The following is a 17,389-nucleotide window of genomic DNA, read 5'->3' on the forward strand; positions in this document are numbered from 1 at the left end:
TCACTCTTGTGAGATCTAGTGGTCTTCTGTTGTGGTTTTTAAAATTTATATTTCTCCATTGTCCGGGGTTGCTAAGTATCTTTTATGTGCTTATTTACCATCCATGCATCTGCTTTGGTAAAATGTCTAATCAAAAAGTTTGCCTTGTTACTTATTTGTGATTTGTGGGTTAGTCTGAAGTCTTTTGTTAAATTTCCAAATATTGAGAGATTTTTTTTATATACTTTTTTTTCTTATATACTTGGGTGTTTCAAATTCAATTCTGTCTTGGTCAGAGGACTTATCAAATGGGATAAAAAGTACAGTGTGTGTTTAAATAAAATTCTATTGCAGTAAAAGATACATTGCCACAAATTCCTCTCAGTTGCTCCCCCTGGCGGCAAACACACTTCTCCACGGTGCCTTCCACCTGAAGCAGCTCGGGAAGTCCTTTCCTGCCTGAAACTTGCTCCCCAGCCACTGGGGGGCCGCTTGTGTTTTGTTTTATTTTTCAAACCATTTGAACTTTGAGATTTCCCAGTCTTAATACGAGCCATCCGCACTTGGCCAAAGGGAACCCACTTTGTTGCAGGTGTGCCCACTGCCTGGCCCCTCGCCCATCAGATCCTTTCGCTAGATTCTGTCAGGACTGCGGTGCTCCTGTCCCACCCATATTGGGCTGTCGTCTTCCACCCCCAGAAGGAGCGCAGGTGAGCCACAAAATTCTTACAGATGTGTTTCATTGGTTTGCATGATCTTTACCTGGGCAGTAACACAGTGTCCAGTGCACATGAACCACAAACAAATACTGTGGAAAGAATTACAAGCAGATTAATCTCTTACTACCACATTCCTCCTTAAGAATGAAAAAACTTGGCCAGGAATTTAGCTCAGTGGTTCCGCCACCTGCTTTGCAAGTGCAATGTCCTGAGTTTGATCCCTGGTACCAAAAAACAAACAAACAATCAAACAATCCGAGACAGGCTTCTGTCCCGTCTGTGAAGCTCTTAATAAATTGCATTCTTTGTTTAAAAAACAAACAAACAAACAAAACAAAAAGAATGAAAAAACTAGCTGGGTGTGGTGGTGCACACCTGTAATGTCAGCATTCTGGGAGGCTGAGGCAGGAGGATTGCGAGTTTGAGCCTAGCCTGGGCAACTTGACAAGAGATTATCTAAAGAAAGAAAGAAAGAAAGAAAGAAAAAGAAAGAAAGAAAGAAAGAAAGAAAGAAAGAAAGAAAGAAAGAAAGAAAAAGGAAGGAAGGAAGGAAGGAAGGAAGGAAGGAAGGAAGGAAGGAAGGAAGAAAGAAAGCAAGCCCAGGGATTGTAGGTTAGTACAAAGGCCCTAGGTTTAATCACTGGTACTGAAGGTGGGGAGCAGGGGGGGTATAAAATAAGAACATTTCAACATCTTCTTGAGTCTGATTCTTTATAAAAGAGACATTGTAAGTTCCTTGAACTGGGGATTGGACCCAGGGCCTCATGCAGGCGAGGCGAGTGCTTTACCACTAAGGTACAGCCTCAGCCATAGTTCTTTTTAAAATAATTTCTATCTTTTTATTAAGATTCTATATTTATCAAATCTTGTCATCATACTTTAACTTAGCTCTTTGAATATTTTTTTAATAGCTGCTTTGGAATCGTCTACTCAATTTAATGTGTGAGATTACTCAGACCACTTTTTTTGAATGTTTTTCTCCTTAGTGTGGGCCATATTTTCTTGTGTTTGTTTGTCTTGTTTTGGTTTGGTTTTGTATGTCTCTTAAGTATTTTTCTGCATTACTGGGCATCTGGGTAATAAACTGTCCCAACTCTAGATTCTGACTTTATTCCCTAGGATTGTTGTTTTGTTTCATTGTTTACTTGGATTAAATATTCATTGTCTGTCTCCTCTGCAATGTTAGGATGCTTCCTAGTTTTTTTTTGTTTGTTTGTTTGTTTTTCAGTTTTTTCCCCCAATACTGGTGATTGAACTCAGGACCTTGTACTTGAGAGGCAGGTGCAGTACCACTGAACTATATCCCTGGCCTCCTAGTTTTTTATTTAAGCCTTAGCGTCCACTGAAAGTCTGGTAAGAAATTGTGCTCAAGCACCTCAGGCTCCTGCTGGTTGCTGATGGGGCTGTGCAGGCCGGGTGGCACCTCGCATGGCAGACTGTCCAAGCCTGCCCAAACTCTTGCTTTTTCCTGGGCTGCCCTGCCCTCCATGTGCTCAGCCGGGGGCCGTGGGGGTGGCTGAGGCCGTGCTGGTTTGCGCTGCCCCAGGTGACCTGAGGACATCTGGGCCCATTCAGCTCCTAGTTTATCACCTCCTGGACACCTTGGGCATTTCCAGGCCCATTGGTCACTGCACCCAGGACTGGAATCTCAGGCCAGGGGAAACTGTGATCCTCGCTGCTGGCTGCCACCAAGTCCACAGTCTTATCGGGGCTCCAGATGGCGGAAGCCGTGTCCACCAGCAGCCACAGAGCCCCACTCTTCACAGTCTGTCAGAGCTGCCACACAGATGGAGCTGGGGATGCAGGGGACGTGGTCCTGTGCAAGAGCCACGTAGATTTTAGTGCTCTTAGCTGGAGGCTGCCATTTTCAGGAACTTTGTAGTTTGTTGTCCACCTTTGACTCTCAGATGCCACCAACTTTATGATTACTCTTTGGGGAGAGGACTTATCCACCTTCTTACTCCATTGTGCTATAATCTCCTATTTATGTTTTTCTTTTTTAACACTTTGCTACACTAAACACATCCTTTTTTTTGGCACTAGGGATCGAACTTGAGTCCTTGTGCTTACAAGGCAGGTGGCGGAACCACTGAGCTAAATCCCCAGCCCTCTTTACTCTTAATAGAAATAAAATAGTGATAAAAGTAATTGTTTTAAATTTGTTTGACACAAGAAAATGAAATCTGACATTCCAAGTCCTTCTCATCCCTTCCATTTTTGCATCCTGAGACAAAGTCAGCTTTTTCCCTTGCACAGATGGGCTTGTGTGCAGAATGTGGAAACGTGGTGCCCATGAACACCCCCATCTGTGTGGTATGTGAGGCCCCACTTGCTCTACAGCTGCAGCCCCAGGCCAGCCTCCACTTGAAGGTAATGAAGTGATTCTTTTTATTTTTTGGATACTGGGTTCGAACTTGGACTTGTGAGGCAGGTGCTGTGCCACTGAGCTAAATCCCTGGCCAGGTAATGAAGTAATTCTGCAAAACACAGAAATAAAATGCATAGAAAGTACTGTTGGAACCAGTATGTCTTTCTTCCACTGGTGGAGCGGGCTAACAATTGGTAAGCTAACATCTGTAAACAAATTCCATCAAATTTATGGAAAAGCATACTGCCCAGTTGTTTAACTTGCCAATAGGATCTATAATACCAAGAGCAATACTTAGGAATATATTCCCTTAACATGAATTTGGAAGACAAATTACACTACAGCTGATTTAAACAGTTCTTTACTTATTTTTTTAAACTTCAACCTTGCAATTAATATTGACTTATTACCTTGTCTTGAAGTGGTTTCATGCTTTTGTTTGCTTTATTTGATTATAAGTCCCTATTATGCATAAGAAGAATGATTAAAACTAATTGCATGGAAGACAACATCACATTTTGTCACATATAATTTAAAAATGTTGCTAGACAGATACTGTGAAGTTTTTTTCTTATAGAATCATTGGGCATAAAACTATCTTTTCTAAGTTTTTCAGTTACAGTCCCATCACCTTCCCTCTCTCCAAGTAAAGGTCACTAGAAGATAAAACATTTAATTAAAGGGTGAAAATGCAAGAGTTTATAGCTATAAGGGAAATGCATGGACTCAGTGGACAGTTAGAAGTGTAACACTGTGTTAATCAGCTTTCTGCTGCTGTGAAAAAATTCCTGAGCAAAGTAACTGAAAGGAAAAGTTTATTTTAGCTTGTGGTTTCAGAGTTTCAGGCCACGGTCAGCTGGCTCCTTGCCAGAACATCCTGGTGGAGGGGTGTGGTGTAGGAAAGCTGCTTACCTCATGGCAGCCCGGAAGTAAGGGACATTTCCAAAAAGGCCTTCTGGATCTTGGATAGGCAAACAGTGTTGCAAAAAAGACAAGTCCATTTTCTCTTCCCTCTCCAAGCCCCCTTCACTGTGAAAGGTTCACTAGTGTAAACCTTCAGTGGGCCGGGGATTTAGCTCAGTGGTGCCACCACCTGCCTCACAAGTGCAAGGACCTGAGTTCAATCCACGGTACCAATAAACAAACAAACAAACGTTTAAACCTTCAGAAATAAGTTTGTTTGGTTTTGGGTTTTTTTTTTTTTGTTGTTGGGGGGAGGTTGGTACCAGGGATCTAGTTTAGGACCTTGCTTGCACTTGCCAGGCAGGTACAGTGCCACTGAGCTACACTCCTGACTCTCTTCAGAAATGAGTTGTTTTTGTTTGTTTGTTTGTTTTGTTTTTTGGCGGGGGTCCTGGGGATTGAACTTGGGACCTTGTACTTGTGAGGCAGGTGGCGACACCAATGAGCTAAATCCCCAGCCCGAGAAATGAGTTTTTACAGAACTGGTTGGGTCAAAGTCAGGTGGATGAAAATTGACTAAGCTTTTTGCTAGATGCTTATTTCAGTTTTAAGAAACTTTCAAAGCTACCCCAGGAAGATCACCCAACAGCCCTGGAAGCCTGTCTCCAGACTTCTCATAAGGGGAGAGAGAGATATCACCTTCTCTCTGGTTTAAATGACTGGCATTTTGGATTTTCTGTCAATCTCAATAGAACCAACTCTTGTTAATACATTTACTCGGGATGTTCAGAGATAATATCTTTCCAGACATCTTCAGATATTCAAAACAGGAAGAAGGGGGGGTGTTAGCTGTGTCATAAATTCAATAGGTATAATGCTATCTTCAAAATCTGAAGTCCGTATTTCCTCCCATGTTGTAGGCAGACAGAGAAACACAAAGGTTTAAGTAATTTCCCCCTTTAATTTGATATAAATCCTATATTGAGGATAAGCTCATTACTGTTAATTCCAGGAGGGGCCCTCTTCTTACAGGGCAGGAGAAGGGGCTTGTGTGTTTGTGGGAGGGTCAGCAGGGAAGAAGAGATGTTCTAGGCAGAATAATTCTGACCTATTAGATGGTTCCCAATATCCTTCCTCATATTATCATGTCACTTAAAGCTTAGCATTTGGGATTTTGACAATTATTTCATCTTCCAAATATTTCATAAAGAAGTTTTACCTGATTGACTAAGTGGGATTTATTGCCATAAATTACTTAGAACCATTCAACTCAGTAATACTGTATGTTGCAAATGCTGTGGATGAGATGGCAAATGAGGTCACTGACTTTTCCTAAAAGTCCTCATGGTAGCTTTTTAGCATCTTCACTAAGGCCATCAGATGGTGGCCTCGATCTCATATCATCCCCATGAACATCTGCAAGTCTTAAGTGCAGTGGGCAGTGATAGCAATGATTGCTTGCTTGCTTGCTTTGTTTTTTGAGACAGGATCTTGCTTTGTAGTCCAGGCTAGCCTTGAACGCACTGTGTAACCCAGACTGGCTTTGAACTCCTCCTGCCTCAGCCTCCCGAGTGCTGGGATTACATGGGTGTGACCATGCCCAGCTGATAGCAATGATTTCTAAGTGGAGGTCGCAGTCCCTGCTAGGGAAGAAGTAAACTGTGGTGTGGTGACAAAAACCACAGAAAAATGTATTAAGCAAGAAAACGATGTTCAGTAGGCCCAGTGCAGTGAAGTAGACCACTACTTTGAGAGAGTCTTTGTAGTCAATTAGAAAAGAGATGAAAGGGAAGAGTATAGGGATTTATTGCTGGAATGAGATGATTTAAAAAGGGTGTTGTAGAAGCAGCTCCCAGTGTAAACGGGATGGTGAGGGGTACTGAGATGTTCCTGCAGTGTCATCAGCTGTCACACAGCTGCACTGTGCTGCTCACGTCCACAGTGAGGGAGGCGGGACGTGTGGGAACAAAGGTTTATGGGAAGCTTCTGTAATTTTTGCTCACTTCCACTATGAGCCTAGCACTTTCTGAAAAATAACGTTCACTACCTAAAATGAAAACTAAATGGTTTTACAAGGCAGGGCTGGAATCAGGAAGAATTTAGATTGGGCAAAGCTTTAGTGTGCGAGGTGAGGGCCTCAAAGGAAGTTGAACTTGATAAGTGAGCAGTTTTAGGGGCTTCATCTTCTCTTCCTAGAGGAAGGATTTCCTGTGGCAAACAATGAGATTGTTTTTGTTTGATCAGCACTTTTTTTTAACACAGGGACAGGAAAGTTGTCTCGTTTCTCATTGAGTTTCACCAGATCTTGTCCAAGGTAACATCTCCAGGCAGCTTTGCTCCCCAGATCTCACAGAAGAGCCCTGGTACTTGCAGCTTATGCTGTGCTGACTTTAAGTAACTAAAGAGTTTGGGACCCAGGGAGGGCAGGAACCACTGGGAATAGGACTGTGATTCTCCACCATACTGTCTAGCAGTGAGTGGGCCTCTGCCCTTTAGGATTTACCTGTATTTAAAACTGGTTCCCTGGGATGCTACAGATTCCTAGGAGGCTGTGGAGTTTTCTGGGAAACAGTTAACCAGACACAGCAACACTTGGGCATCCAATAACTGGTGGTATTGGAGATAAAAACCCAGTCGCTGGGCTTGTTTTTTTTGATCGTCCTCTTTACCTGTACTGGCCTTAGGACACTCTGTCAGCTTCAGGGCTAGGGACCACGGTCCTGGAGTAGAAAATGTGAGCATTGTTAAAGAAAATTGAAAAGGTGATGTCCTCAGAGTATAGAATAACCCAGTGACAATGAGTGTTAGGAAACTTCTCCTAGCTAAACTCCAGTTACACTAGGCTATTCAATACCCCACCCTCCTACCTCGCCCTCCTGGGTTCCTAACTCAGAAAGTTGCACCTACCAATCCCTTTCTAAAATATCTCACACAAACCCCAATCCAAATACACAGATAGCTCTTGCTGGTCTTGAGTCCTGGTTCCTGTTGAAGCCATGAAGCAGCGAGCCTACCACCTATCGAGTGCCCCACTTCAGCCCACCCATAAGCTGTGCAAAATTTTCAAATTACCCTCTCAAGGCCAAATGAGTACTGTTTTAAGTTTGTCTGTGATTTGTTTCATTTAAAACTGTGTTCATTGCCCTGGCACTACTTATGTTGTGATAATTCCGAAACCAGCCCACTGGGTAGGGTATGGGTGTCGTGGCAGGGCCAGAGCTGGCTGGTGGCTGAAAAGATGCCGAGAGAGGGGGTTCTCTGCACTGGCATTTGCTCAGCTGTGTTTCTCATTCTCTGCTGTAAGGAGAAGGTGATCTGCCGCTCCTGTGGTACAGGGAATCCTGCACACCTACGATTCTGTGTCACCTGCGAGGGGGCCCTGCCTGCACCACAAGAGGTAGGTGGGCTGCATGTGCCAAGCGTGATTTCATGGCTGTTGATGTTCAGTGTTAATGGAGAAATCTTCAGTGCAGGGAGGAGGACCAAAGGGGAAAGAAGCTTCTTGTGGTAACCACAAGACAGCACAGACTCATGTTCAGAGGGCTTTATACATCCATCAGCACACACTGTCTGCAAAGTCCTAACTTCGAGAGGCTTCAGTAAAATTGATGCTTTCTCACTGTTTAAGAATTTTTGCCTGGTGAGCTGGCATAGCCGGTGGGATGTGGACCCACACATGTTGTGTGCAGACGGTGTGTGCCTGCCAGCTGCTGCTTTTTGGAAGATAAGAGCAGCACAGTTACCTGTTCGGTTTCCTGCCTGACCACTCTGAGTGTTGAAATGAAAGAACGGAAGAATATACTGTTTATGGGTTCAATTTTGATGATTTATTTCATGTTTATAAAATGTTTCTCAAAAGATTGAAAATTACTTCCAGGTACTGTAACTCTTGCCTCAGCCTAAAAGTATCCAGAAGTCACATTGAATGGTTAACTTAGAAGAAAGAGCCTTGCTTCTTCAGGGCCAATATGTATATTTTTGACTATGACTTTGTTTTCATCTCAGAGTCCTCAGGAAACTGCATGCCATGCGATGATTAGCGTGGTCAGTGTGAAATAGGAGAAGAAGGTGTGTTTCTTAGGGCTGCTGAAACAAGCTGCCACCAACTAGGTGGCTAAAGATGGCAGGAACTTGCTGTCCATAGTCCTGAGAGCCAGAATCTGAATCGAGGTGTCACAGGGCTCCCTCCCTCTGAAGGAACTGTCCCAGAGCACTATCTTTGCATCTGGTAGCTGCATGCTCCACAGTGCTCCTGGGCACATCACTCCCGTTCTCACCTAGCTGTCGCATGTGGGACTCCGTGTCACCTTCCCTCTGTGGGTATCTGCCTATGTGCTGTGATTTCTCTTCTCTGTGAGGACCCCAGTCATACTGGGTTATGGCCGATCCTAATGAGCACATCCTTATCCAACCACCTCTGTAAAGACTGTTTCCAAGTATGATCTCGTTATAAGGCATGTCGAAAGACAGCTTGCTGGGGAGTTGTATTTCAACCCATAACAAGGGAGCTGGACTCAATATCTTTCCAAGTTGCATTTCATCGCTGACCATCTGAGATCAGTTGATTTGAAAGAACTATTTTTGTTCTCAGCTTTAATGAGGCATAATTATATGCTGTGCAATTCACCTGTCTTAGTTGTCAAGTCTGATGAATGTTGGTAATTGTTGTGGCTTGGAAGTGTCCCTGAAGTCTCAAGAGCTGAGGGATTGGTTCCCAGCCTATGGTGCTATTGGGAGGTGGTGGGACCTCCAAGGAAAAGGACCTCGTGGAAGGAAATCACGTCACTGGGGGCGTGTCCCTGAGGGGATATTGGGTCTCCTGTGTCTCTCTGTGCCTCCTGGCCACTTGAGGTGAGTGGGCTTCCTCTACTGTGTGCTCCAGCCATGATGTACTTTGCCTCCCAAAACAGCAGGGGCAGGTGAAACTTTGGAAATCATGAGCCCAAACAAACCTTTCCTCCTTATGAACTGTTTAGCTCACTCAGAAATTTTGTCACAGCGATGGAGAGCTGCCTAACACACAATTATATATAATCACTTTAACCACAGCCATAGTGAAGCTATTGAACAGTTAACTTACACTAAAAAGCTTCCTCAGGCCCCTCTGTAGTTGAGCCCCCCTCTGATCCCTAGCCCAGAAAATACCCATCTGTTTTGACACCATAGTATTGTGTTTTACAGAAGTATATAGTTGTGTGTGTGTTGTTTCTTTAACTTAGAAGAATATATTTGAGGTTCATTTATGTTGTTGCAGGCATTAATATATTTTTAAATAATTTTGATCAATGAGTAGCATTCCTCAGTATAGATATATTGATGAAATTTTTAGGTACTCTCTTATTGATAGTTATCTAGAACTATGATTTCAGATTTTATATCACTCTTCCATCATGAAATTACTCAGTTTTGACCCCCTCCAGTATGGTTTTCTAAAGCACAAGAATGAATAGGGCCAGGGATTTAGCTCAGTGGAACCATGCCTGCCTGGCAAATGAAAGGTCCTGAGTTCAATCCCAGGTACCCACCGAAAAAAATAAAGAATAATAGTGAGGTTAGGAAGGCATTGATATAGAAAATAGTGGCACTTGAGAATCATTCTTGGCATGATCTTGGTGATAGGTAAGTAAACTGACAAAAATATTTATTTTCTCAGATTCCCATTCTCAGGGCTTCTGGGCTTATATAAATAGTTAAAAATTTAGATCAACGTTATTAACTATCAGTGATATATTTGTTTCTGGGTCTCTTCTATCAACAAAATGTTTTAGGAAAAATCTCAAAATTGTATATGAATGATTTATGAGAATTTAGATGTTAGAATGTATTTATTATAGTACCATAGAAGTAACAGTACATGTTCAATCTGATAGATTTACGTCTTTTTTTGTTTGTGCAGCATTAATATGATGGGGTAAGATAATTTTTCTTTCTTTAAAGCAGTGTTATATTAAAAGCTTAAACAGTAGATGCCTTTCATTGAAAGCTTTAACAGCTTCGTTTTAGAAACCCAGGTCAGGGGCTGGGGATTTAGCTCAGTGGTTCCACTGCCTGCCTTACAAGTGCAAGGTCCCAAGTTCAATCCCTGGTACCAAAAAAAAAGAAAGAAAAAAGAAACCGAGGTCAGCAAGTTTTATATCAAAATCCCGTTTTAACACTAAACTGATTGAAATGAAGTCATCTCTCAATGCACAGAAATGAGAGGTCCCCTTCCTTGGCGTTGTGGATGTTAGAGGCTTATATGGCTTCTGTGCAGAATAGATTGTTTTAGGGTAACAGAGCTCCCTGAAGCCAAATAGGGTACAGCTGTTCAAATACAGCCACTAAATTGGGCATCTGCAAAGAAAACTTGTCCTGAGAAGACATTTCCCTGAATTTACTTTCCTAGCATTATACACTGGATATGTGGCCATACCCTCCAGCCATTAACTGAATCAGTTATTCACTGATGCAGTAACTATCGAGGGACTTCCACGTGCCAGCATGGCAGATGTGAACTTATAGTCTTCCCTTTGAAGAAGTCGGGGCCCAGTGGACACCACGATGTCAGGGCAGGGCACTGATGCCTGAGTCTGTGTCCAACGTCCCCGGTTCTTACCTGCAATGTCAGCCACAGGCCTGCGAGGAGCCGTCGCCCTGGTGGAGCTGCATGGGATGCTGGATGGGTCAAGACTTTTCATGTCAGAGACCTTGGGTCTGTCTCACCCCTCTGTGACCCCGCTATGTAAAACGGGACAGTGACAACACCTACCTCACAGATTGTTGTCAGGTTAGCAAGAGCGTACAGGACAGTGCTCAGAATGGTACCGGCACATGGTAGGTGACCAGGCAGCTGTCACTCTCAAATGTCATCCACGTTTGGGAAATGGGAAAATCTCTTCCTAGGCAACTGGGATTACATGTCAGGAGCAAAGATCCAATTCAAGACTACCCAGTTGTCTCAGAGGTCCTCCTGAAACAATTCGGTCTCCCTTCCAAAACAAGAAAATGTAAACCCACATTTCCCACAGAAGCCAGAACCCAAAAGACAGAGGTGACCCTCCATTAGGGCATCTTAGGTAGCTGAGTTCTCTGTGCACTGCTGTTGCTCTGTGACATCAACAGCAGGCTCACCGCCTTTGGCATGCAAGAGACTGAGGATTCTCCGTGTCCGTGACTTCCTGTGATCTACGTGAAGGCCTGTGTGAATTAATTCGTGAAACGATGAAGAGCACCATAGATTTATTACTGGGCCAAAAACTTTCTAGATTCCAGGGCTTGCATTGTTTGCATTGTTTATGCCTTGATTGGATTGTGTGGGAGCCACAGAATATGGAATTGATCCTGCCTGTCAATGCCGTTTTGTCCACCAGTCCCGGAACAGTGGAGAGAAAGTGCCCCCTCTGCCGACCCAGAAAGGGGAGACCACTTCCTGGTGCAGATGTGGCCGCCAGAACCTCGGGGAGGCAATCTTCTGCGACTGGTGTGGAGCCATGGTGGGTAGTGCGGCACCCCTGTCCTGCAGGAGGCCAGGCTCTTCTCCTGTGGCCGCTAAGAGCTTAGAGACAGAGATGACAGATTCTCTTATGCTGAGCGCTGTTTCTTGCTGCGATTTCGACTTCCATTTCTTTGAGGTTAAATTGTTGTGCTCATTTATTGACCACTGGCATTTCTACTTTTATGATTCGTGTCTGCCTACCTTTTCAACAAAACATGGAAAGTTATTTATATGTTTATTTGTCTGAGGAACCCTTCAAAAGGTTTAGAGGAAGGATTATCTCCCTTCTCATTGAGCGCCGCTGTTCCATTCCCCAGAAGTAATGGCTACCGCTCAGTTTCTAAGTTGCTTTGCCAGCTACCCGTGTGTTTATGAACAAGCTGGTGTTGTTATGAACAAGGACCCACTCCTTCACCCCCAGCAACGTGTCTGCTGGTGGCCTCTTCGTCGTTTCCAGTAGCTTCATAATACCCCGTGTCTGTATGTACACTCCATGATGCCGTTAGGCCACCTAGCCCCAACTGCTGGACACATAGGTCATTCCCAGTTATCTCCTCTAAAACCCCACTGCTGTAAGAGATGCCCCAGAATATATTTCTTTGAGTACTTGTCCACACGTAGCATGAATTTTGGGTCAAACGGCATGAGCACATGTTGTCCTGCTGGCTAGAGATTGTATGGTGTGAAAATAATTTTTATGGGCAAAATATAGCTCTCATATAAAAATTTCCTCTCTCCTCTAGCTTGGCCTTTCTCCCAGCCACTCTGTCTGCCCTAAATGTGGGGCCAGCAATCACCCATCTGCTCGGTTCTGTGCTTCCTGTGGCATTTGTGTGAACTCCATGGCAAGACGGAGCCTGGACAGCATCCCGCCTGTACTGGCTGGGGAGCCCTGCCCCGCGTCTCAGGTGAGGTCTCCACCGTGGTCAGAACTGGTGCCAGGGGAGGGCACCACTCTGAATTTCTGCACATGACCCCCTGACTCAGCCCAGGGCAAGAGAGCTGCAATCTTTAGGCTGTCCTTGTGGACTTTCAACTAGCATGTATGTGACTACACTCGATCAATTGAGGCTTTAAACATACAAATGATTTCTTCAAAAATCAAAGATCTAAGTAAGCATGCATTTGGCTGATGTAGATTAAAATCCACTAGTGTTTGCAGGCAACAGGCAGAATGGCAGTAGTGTTGTTAGTGGATCTCAAAGTCACAAGATAGAATGTACCTCCCTTGAGTTGTACTGGTAGCGACCTTTCCTCTGCTCACCCATAGTGCCGAAAGCTTACTTCATGTACTGACGATTGCTCATGCACTCAGCACCTTGCACACAGTTTTAGGGAGTTCTTGGCCTTCGTGACCCAGATTAGAAGGCTCCTGGGACCACCACCAGCGCATAAGATGCCTTTGCGTAAATGAAGCAAAGATGGTTTTTTTCTCAATACACTTGACTGCCATCTATTGGAAAATGATTGTAATACATGAAATTTGTTAGACATTTTCTTCCCTCTCCCAGAAAAATTGTCCTAATATGCAAATATATACTCTGTCCAGCATGTGAATGGTGCCTCTTTAGATGAAGTGGCATTGTGCGGTGTACAGCCTACACAGCCTTACATGGCGATCCTCTGAGGCCCCCAGATCCGGATGTAGGAGAGTATACCAAGAAAATGTTCGTGCCCAGTAGTTAAATATGGGGTATTGAGTAGCTGCAGAGGGAAGTCTATGTTCCACTGGATTGTGGAACGGAGGGGATGTATATCTCCTAGGCTTTGGGCAGGAGAGGAATTTGAGACAACAAATGAGCAAAGACATGGGGTGGCTTCTTGGTTCAGGCTGAGAATTGCCAGGAAAAAGTGGAAGCCAAGAAGTTGGAGCAGGGCCGTCATACAGAGAACAGAGTTTTGGAGGTACTTTTCTTTCTGATTAGAAACCCTTTCCATGAGTAAAACGGAGGTGAACAATTAACTAAATTATATCCTAATTTTTAGAAAACTGTTTTCTGCCCCATTCTAGCCCCGCTATGCTTGGCAGCCCCTAACTGTCCCTCTGTCCAGCCCTGATGCTGGGCCTAAGAAGCACACAGGCACCCAGACCGTGGGCCTCTTCTACCCGTCCAGCCGACGGCTGGCTGCAAAGGAGCTGGAGCTGGAGACACCCAGCCGCAGGCCCCCGCTGACGGCCGTGAGCCCAGGCAGAGGTGAGGCCCAGCGAGGCTCCCCCTGAGTAGGCAGTGTTTATGTGTGTGCGGGAGATAAGTCCCCTTCATTTCTCTCTTCAAGTAATTTTCCTTGTGTGAAGATTCGAGCTCTTCCTGAGCCCAAAGCACTCTGATATTTTGGCTCGTGGCCCTGTGTCTAGCTCAGCAATCACACAGCACCAGTGGATCCCTTCCGCTCTGACCACACAGCAGACATGTGCTGAGCCTACACTGTGAGGGTCACCACCCCAGCTCTCGTCTTTCAATCGAGGCAGAATTCACACACGATGAAAGCCGTCATTTCATCTGTTGGAAAGCATGCAATTCGGTGACGTGAATTCCACTGACCGTACCCTGCAGCCAGCACTACTAGCTCCTGAACACTCAAGTCCCCCAGAAGTCAACCTGTGCTCCTTAAGGGGTCACTGCCCACGTTCCGCCTCCCAAGGGCCTGGAACCACTAACACACTCTGTCTTTAGGGCTTCGCCTCTTCCGGACATTGCCTTTAGACGGAAGTGCGTAATAGGTGGCCCTCGGGCCGGCTTCTCCTATCCAGCAGTGTTGCTTCATTCTTGCTGCAGTGCGCTCGAACTTCATTTCCTTTCCGTGGCCATAGGAGACTGTCACATGAATCCATGTCACCCCGTCTGTCCACCTGTTGGTTGGTGGACCTCTGACTTGTTCCCACCTCTTGACCCTTACGAATCATGCTGCTGTGAACATCTGTTTTTCTGTGGCTGTTTCCAATCCTCTTGGGGTCACACATAGAAGGACTGTTGATGGGTTATGTGGTGACCTTATGTTGACCTTTCTGAGGAACTTCTGGGCTGTGTTCCGGCTTCTGCACTGTTTCCATCCCAACTGACAATGCATAAAGGCTCTGACTTCTCCACATCGTTTCTTGTTATGATCTTTTTCATCATTGTCATCATTGTGGGAAGAAAGTGGCGTTTCATTATTGTTTTCATTGCTATTCCCTAGCTGGGCACAGTGACACACACCTGTAATTCCATCAGTGCTGCAGCAGATCACGTGCCTCTTGGTCTTAACAGGCACGGCTGTTTGCCCTCCTTTGGGATATGAATTGGCCTTGTGGCTTGCTTTGGCCACAGGAAGTAGCAGAGGAGACACTGTGACAGTGCTGGGATTGGGCCTGAAGATGAATGAAGACTTCTGCTACCACTTGCTCTTTGGGAAGCCGGCCCTGTGTACAGAAGTCCAGAATGTGGATTACAGAATGTGGCATATGGTGTGTGGCCAGCTCATGCCCCATCCTTTCCATGGCTCTTGACCCACTCGCCCGTGTGTGCAGCATGATGGGCCCAGGGCTGCTGCAGCACCCACCCGCACACAAGAAGCCAGCATCCGGCCTCATGTGGTGCCTCCCATGCTTCAGTGGCAACTAAGGCAAATGTGTTCAAGCCCCGTGCAGACCAGAAAGGGACATAGGGGGCTGTTCGGAGTGATGAAAATGTTCTGTATGTTAATCAGGATATAATATTTGCCAAACCCAAAGTGTATATTTAAAAATTATACAAGTTTGGGCTGGGGATTTAGCTCATTAGTGCCACCACCTGCCTCGCAAGTGCAATGTCCTGAGTTCGATCCCCAGTACCAAAATATATATAGGGGTGTGTGTGTGTGTGTGTGTGTGTGGGTGTGTGTGTGTGGGTGTGATATATGTGAGAGAATAATAGAAAAAGAAGGGTTTCGAGAAAGTCAGGCTGCTTAAAAACATTACAGTGTGTCTATATCCACCTTACTCGGTAGATCTGGTACTGGGCAACCTCTGGCTCTTCCCCCAGATCAAAATGACCAGGAAAGCTGTAAACGGATTGAGGGCATCGAGGCAGCCATACAGTGTAATGAAAGATACTAATAAAACAGGACTCAGAAGTATGAGAAATTGGCAAGAACAATGGAATTAAACCAAAGAGAGTCTATAATATGCATTAAAAACCCCTACTATGAATGGCTGCTCAGCTAAAGATCTAGGATTGGTTTTCACACTGCTAGGACTTCCTAATATTGAACAGAAGGATATCCCGGGAAGGATATCCAAGTTACAATCACAATTTAGAGTAGTGTCTAAGATTGGTGATCTTCTGGGCACTAAACGAAGGCATTTCTAGGTAGTTTGACTTGTTTGGAGATGGATATGAATCCGTTTTCCCACTCAGTCATCTTCAGTACTTCTTCCTGGAGGAATTAGATCAGCTCCTGTGTGGCAGTAAAGCAGACACTTGGGATGCAAAGACATTGAGTGCTGTAGGCCTGATCACAGTTATATCCATGACAGCTGAGCTGTCAAAGTTCTTGTTTGAAATTCTCAGTGGTTTTGATAATGAGCAGCAAAGGTTGTTCCTCCAGTTTGTGACTGGTAGCCCAAGATTGCCTGTTGGAGGTTTCTGGAGCCTGAATCCACCTTTGACAGTTGTCCAGAAGACATTGGAATGAACAGAAAACCCAGATGACTTCTTACCCTCTGTAATGACTCGTGCGAACTATCTTCAGTTGCTTGACTACTCACACATTGAGATAATGCATGACAAGCTATTAATAGCAGCAAGAGAAGGGCAGCAGTCATTCCATCCCTCCTGATCACAACAAGAAATCAGTGTCTGCTTATTATAGTAAAAGAAAAAAATCACGATTTCCTTTCTAAATGTATCACCTGAGTCAAGGAAACATGTTACACCTTCTGAAGGAAAAACAGCTTGCAGATTATATAAGAGACACTTGGTTGATATTCATTAATGGCCCATGAACTTAAAGTAATCAGGCCCTAAAACGTTGCTGTGATGAGGTTTCTTTAGCAAGTTCTTCTTTAAATTATCATTTATTTGGGGCCGGGGATTTAGTTCAGTGGTTCTGCTGCCTGCCTCACAGGTGCAAGGACCCAAGTTCAATCCCTGGTATCAAAAATAAATAATCATTTATTTGATGAGTGACATTTTTAACTTGCTTTGCTGTGTGAATTTTAAAAAGGGATGTTTTTTCCAGACTGAAACAATAAACGTTGCTGTGCAGTTTAATAAAAAAAGAAGAAGAAGAAGAGAGAAAAGGGTTTCATGTGTGGCAATCAAAGTATATTCTTTTGAGATCCTCCAGTATTCTACTGGAGTTCTACAGTATTCTATCGTGTGTAATAAGAAGCTGGAGAGGGAAGAAAGGAACAATTTCTGTGCACAGTTGAGATTCAGTAAGGAAAAAGCATTGCAAGGTTTAGCAAAGCAAACAGCCTCCCTGAGAATGGATGTCCCACAGTGACACAACTTTTTCTGTTTTGTTTTCTTTGGTATGGGCGGGGTGGGGATCGAACTCAGGCCCTTGCACTTGCAACGCTGGCGGCGGAACCACTGAGCTAACTCCCCGGCCACATCTTTTTCTCAGACTCAGAAGAATTATCTGTATGTCTGGGTTCTCTTCTTTTTTTAGGGTACTGGAGAAAACAGTTGGATCACATTTCTGCTCACCTCCGGTCCTATGCTCAGAACAATCCTGAGTTCCGGGCCCTGGTCTCGGAGCCCAGGATGGGGAAGGTAGGTAAGAGGCCCTGCGCTCCAGGGCACCCAGCAGTCTGGCTTCCTTCAGGGCTTTGGGGCTTCTTGCTTTTCCTCTCTGCCCTCTGCGCTTCCTCACTGTCTACCCTGAGGATCTGCTTCTGTGGCTTCCATCCTAAAACAGGAAAATCCTGAACATCTTGTGCCTTCAGTGCCACATGATGTGGCAGAAGTTCCATGCCTGGAG

The 17,389-nt window shown here is 44.7% G+C and overlaps 1 protein-coding gene across 6 annotated transcripts in view; it reads left to right on the top strand.

Moving 5' to 3' along the window:
* The window catches only part of Dzank1 (double zinc ribbon and ankyrin repeat domains 1), a 45,963-nt gene that overhangs the window by 17,543 nt on the left and 11,031 nt on the right, over positions 1–17,389 (top strand). For 4 of the 6 annotated variants that reach the window (XM_010634159.3, XM_010634158.3, XM_010634157.3 and 1 more), the window contains exons 8-14: positions 572–689; positions 2,955–3,068; positions 7,274–7,366; positions 11,319–11,441; positions 12,187–12,351; positions 13,455–13,638; positions 17,078–17,181. In XM_010634159.3, the coding sequence (XP_010632461.1) occupies positions 572–689; positions 2,955–3,068; positions 7,274–7,366; positions 11,319–11,441; positions 12,187–12,351; positions 13,455–13,638; positions 17,078–17,181 (901 nt within the window). The remainder of the gene's footprint in view (positions 1–571; positions 690–2,954; positions 3,069–7,273; positions 7,367–11,318; positions 11,442–12,186; positions 12,352–13,454; positions 13,639–17,077; positions 17,182–17,389) is intronic. The other 2 variants (XM_010634161.3, XM_010634162.3) reach the window with 2 other exon arrangements.

Source organism: Fukomys damarensis, unplaced genomic scaffold (assembly GCF_012274545.1).
Source record: "Fukomys damarensis isolate Sample0158 unplaced genomic scaffold, DMR_v1.0_HiC HiC_scaffold_7, whole genome shotgun sequence".
Taxonomy (NCBI): domain Eukaryota; kingdom Metazoa; phylum Chordata; class Mammalia; order Rodentia; family Bathyergidae; genus Fukomys; species Fukomys damarensis.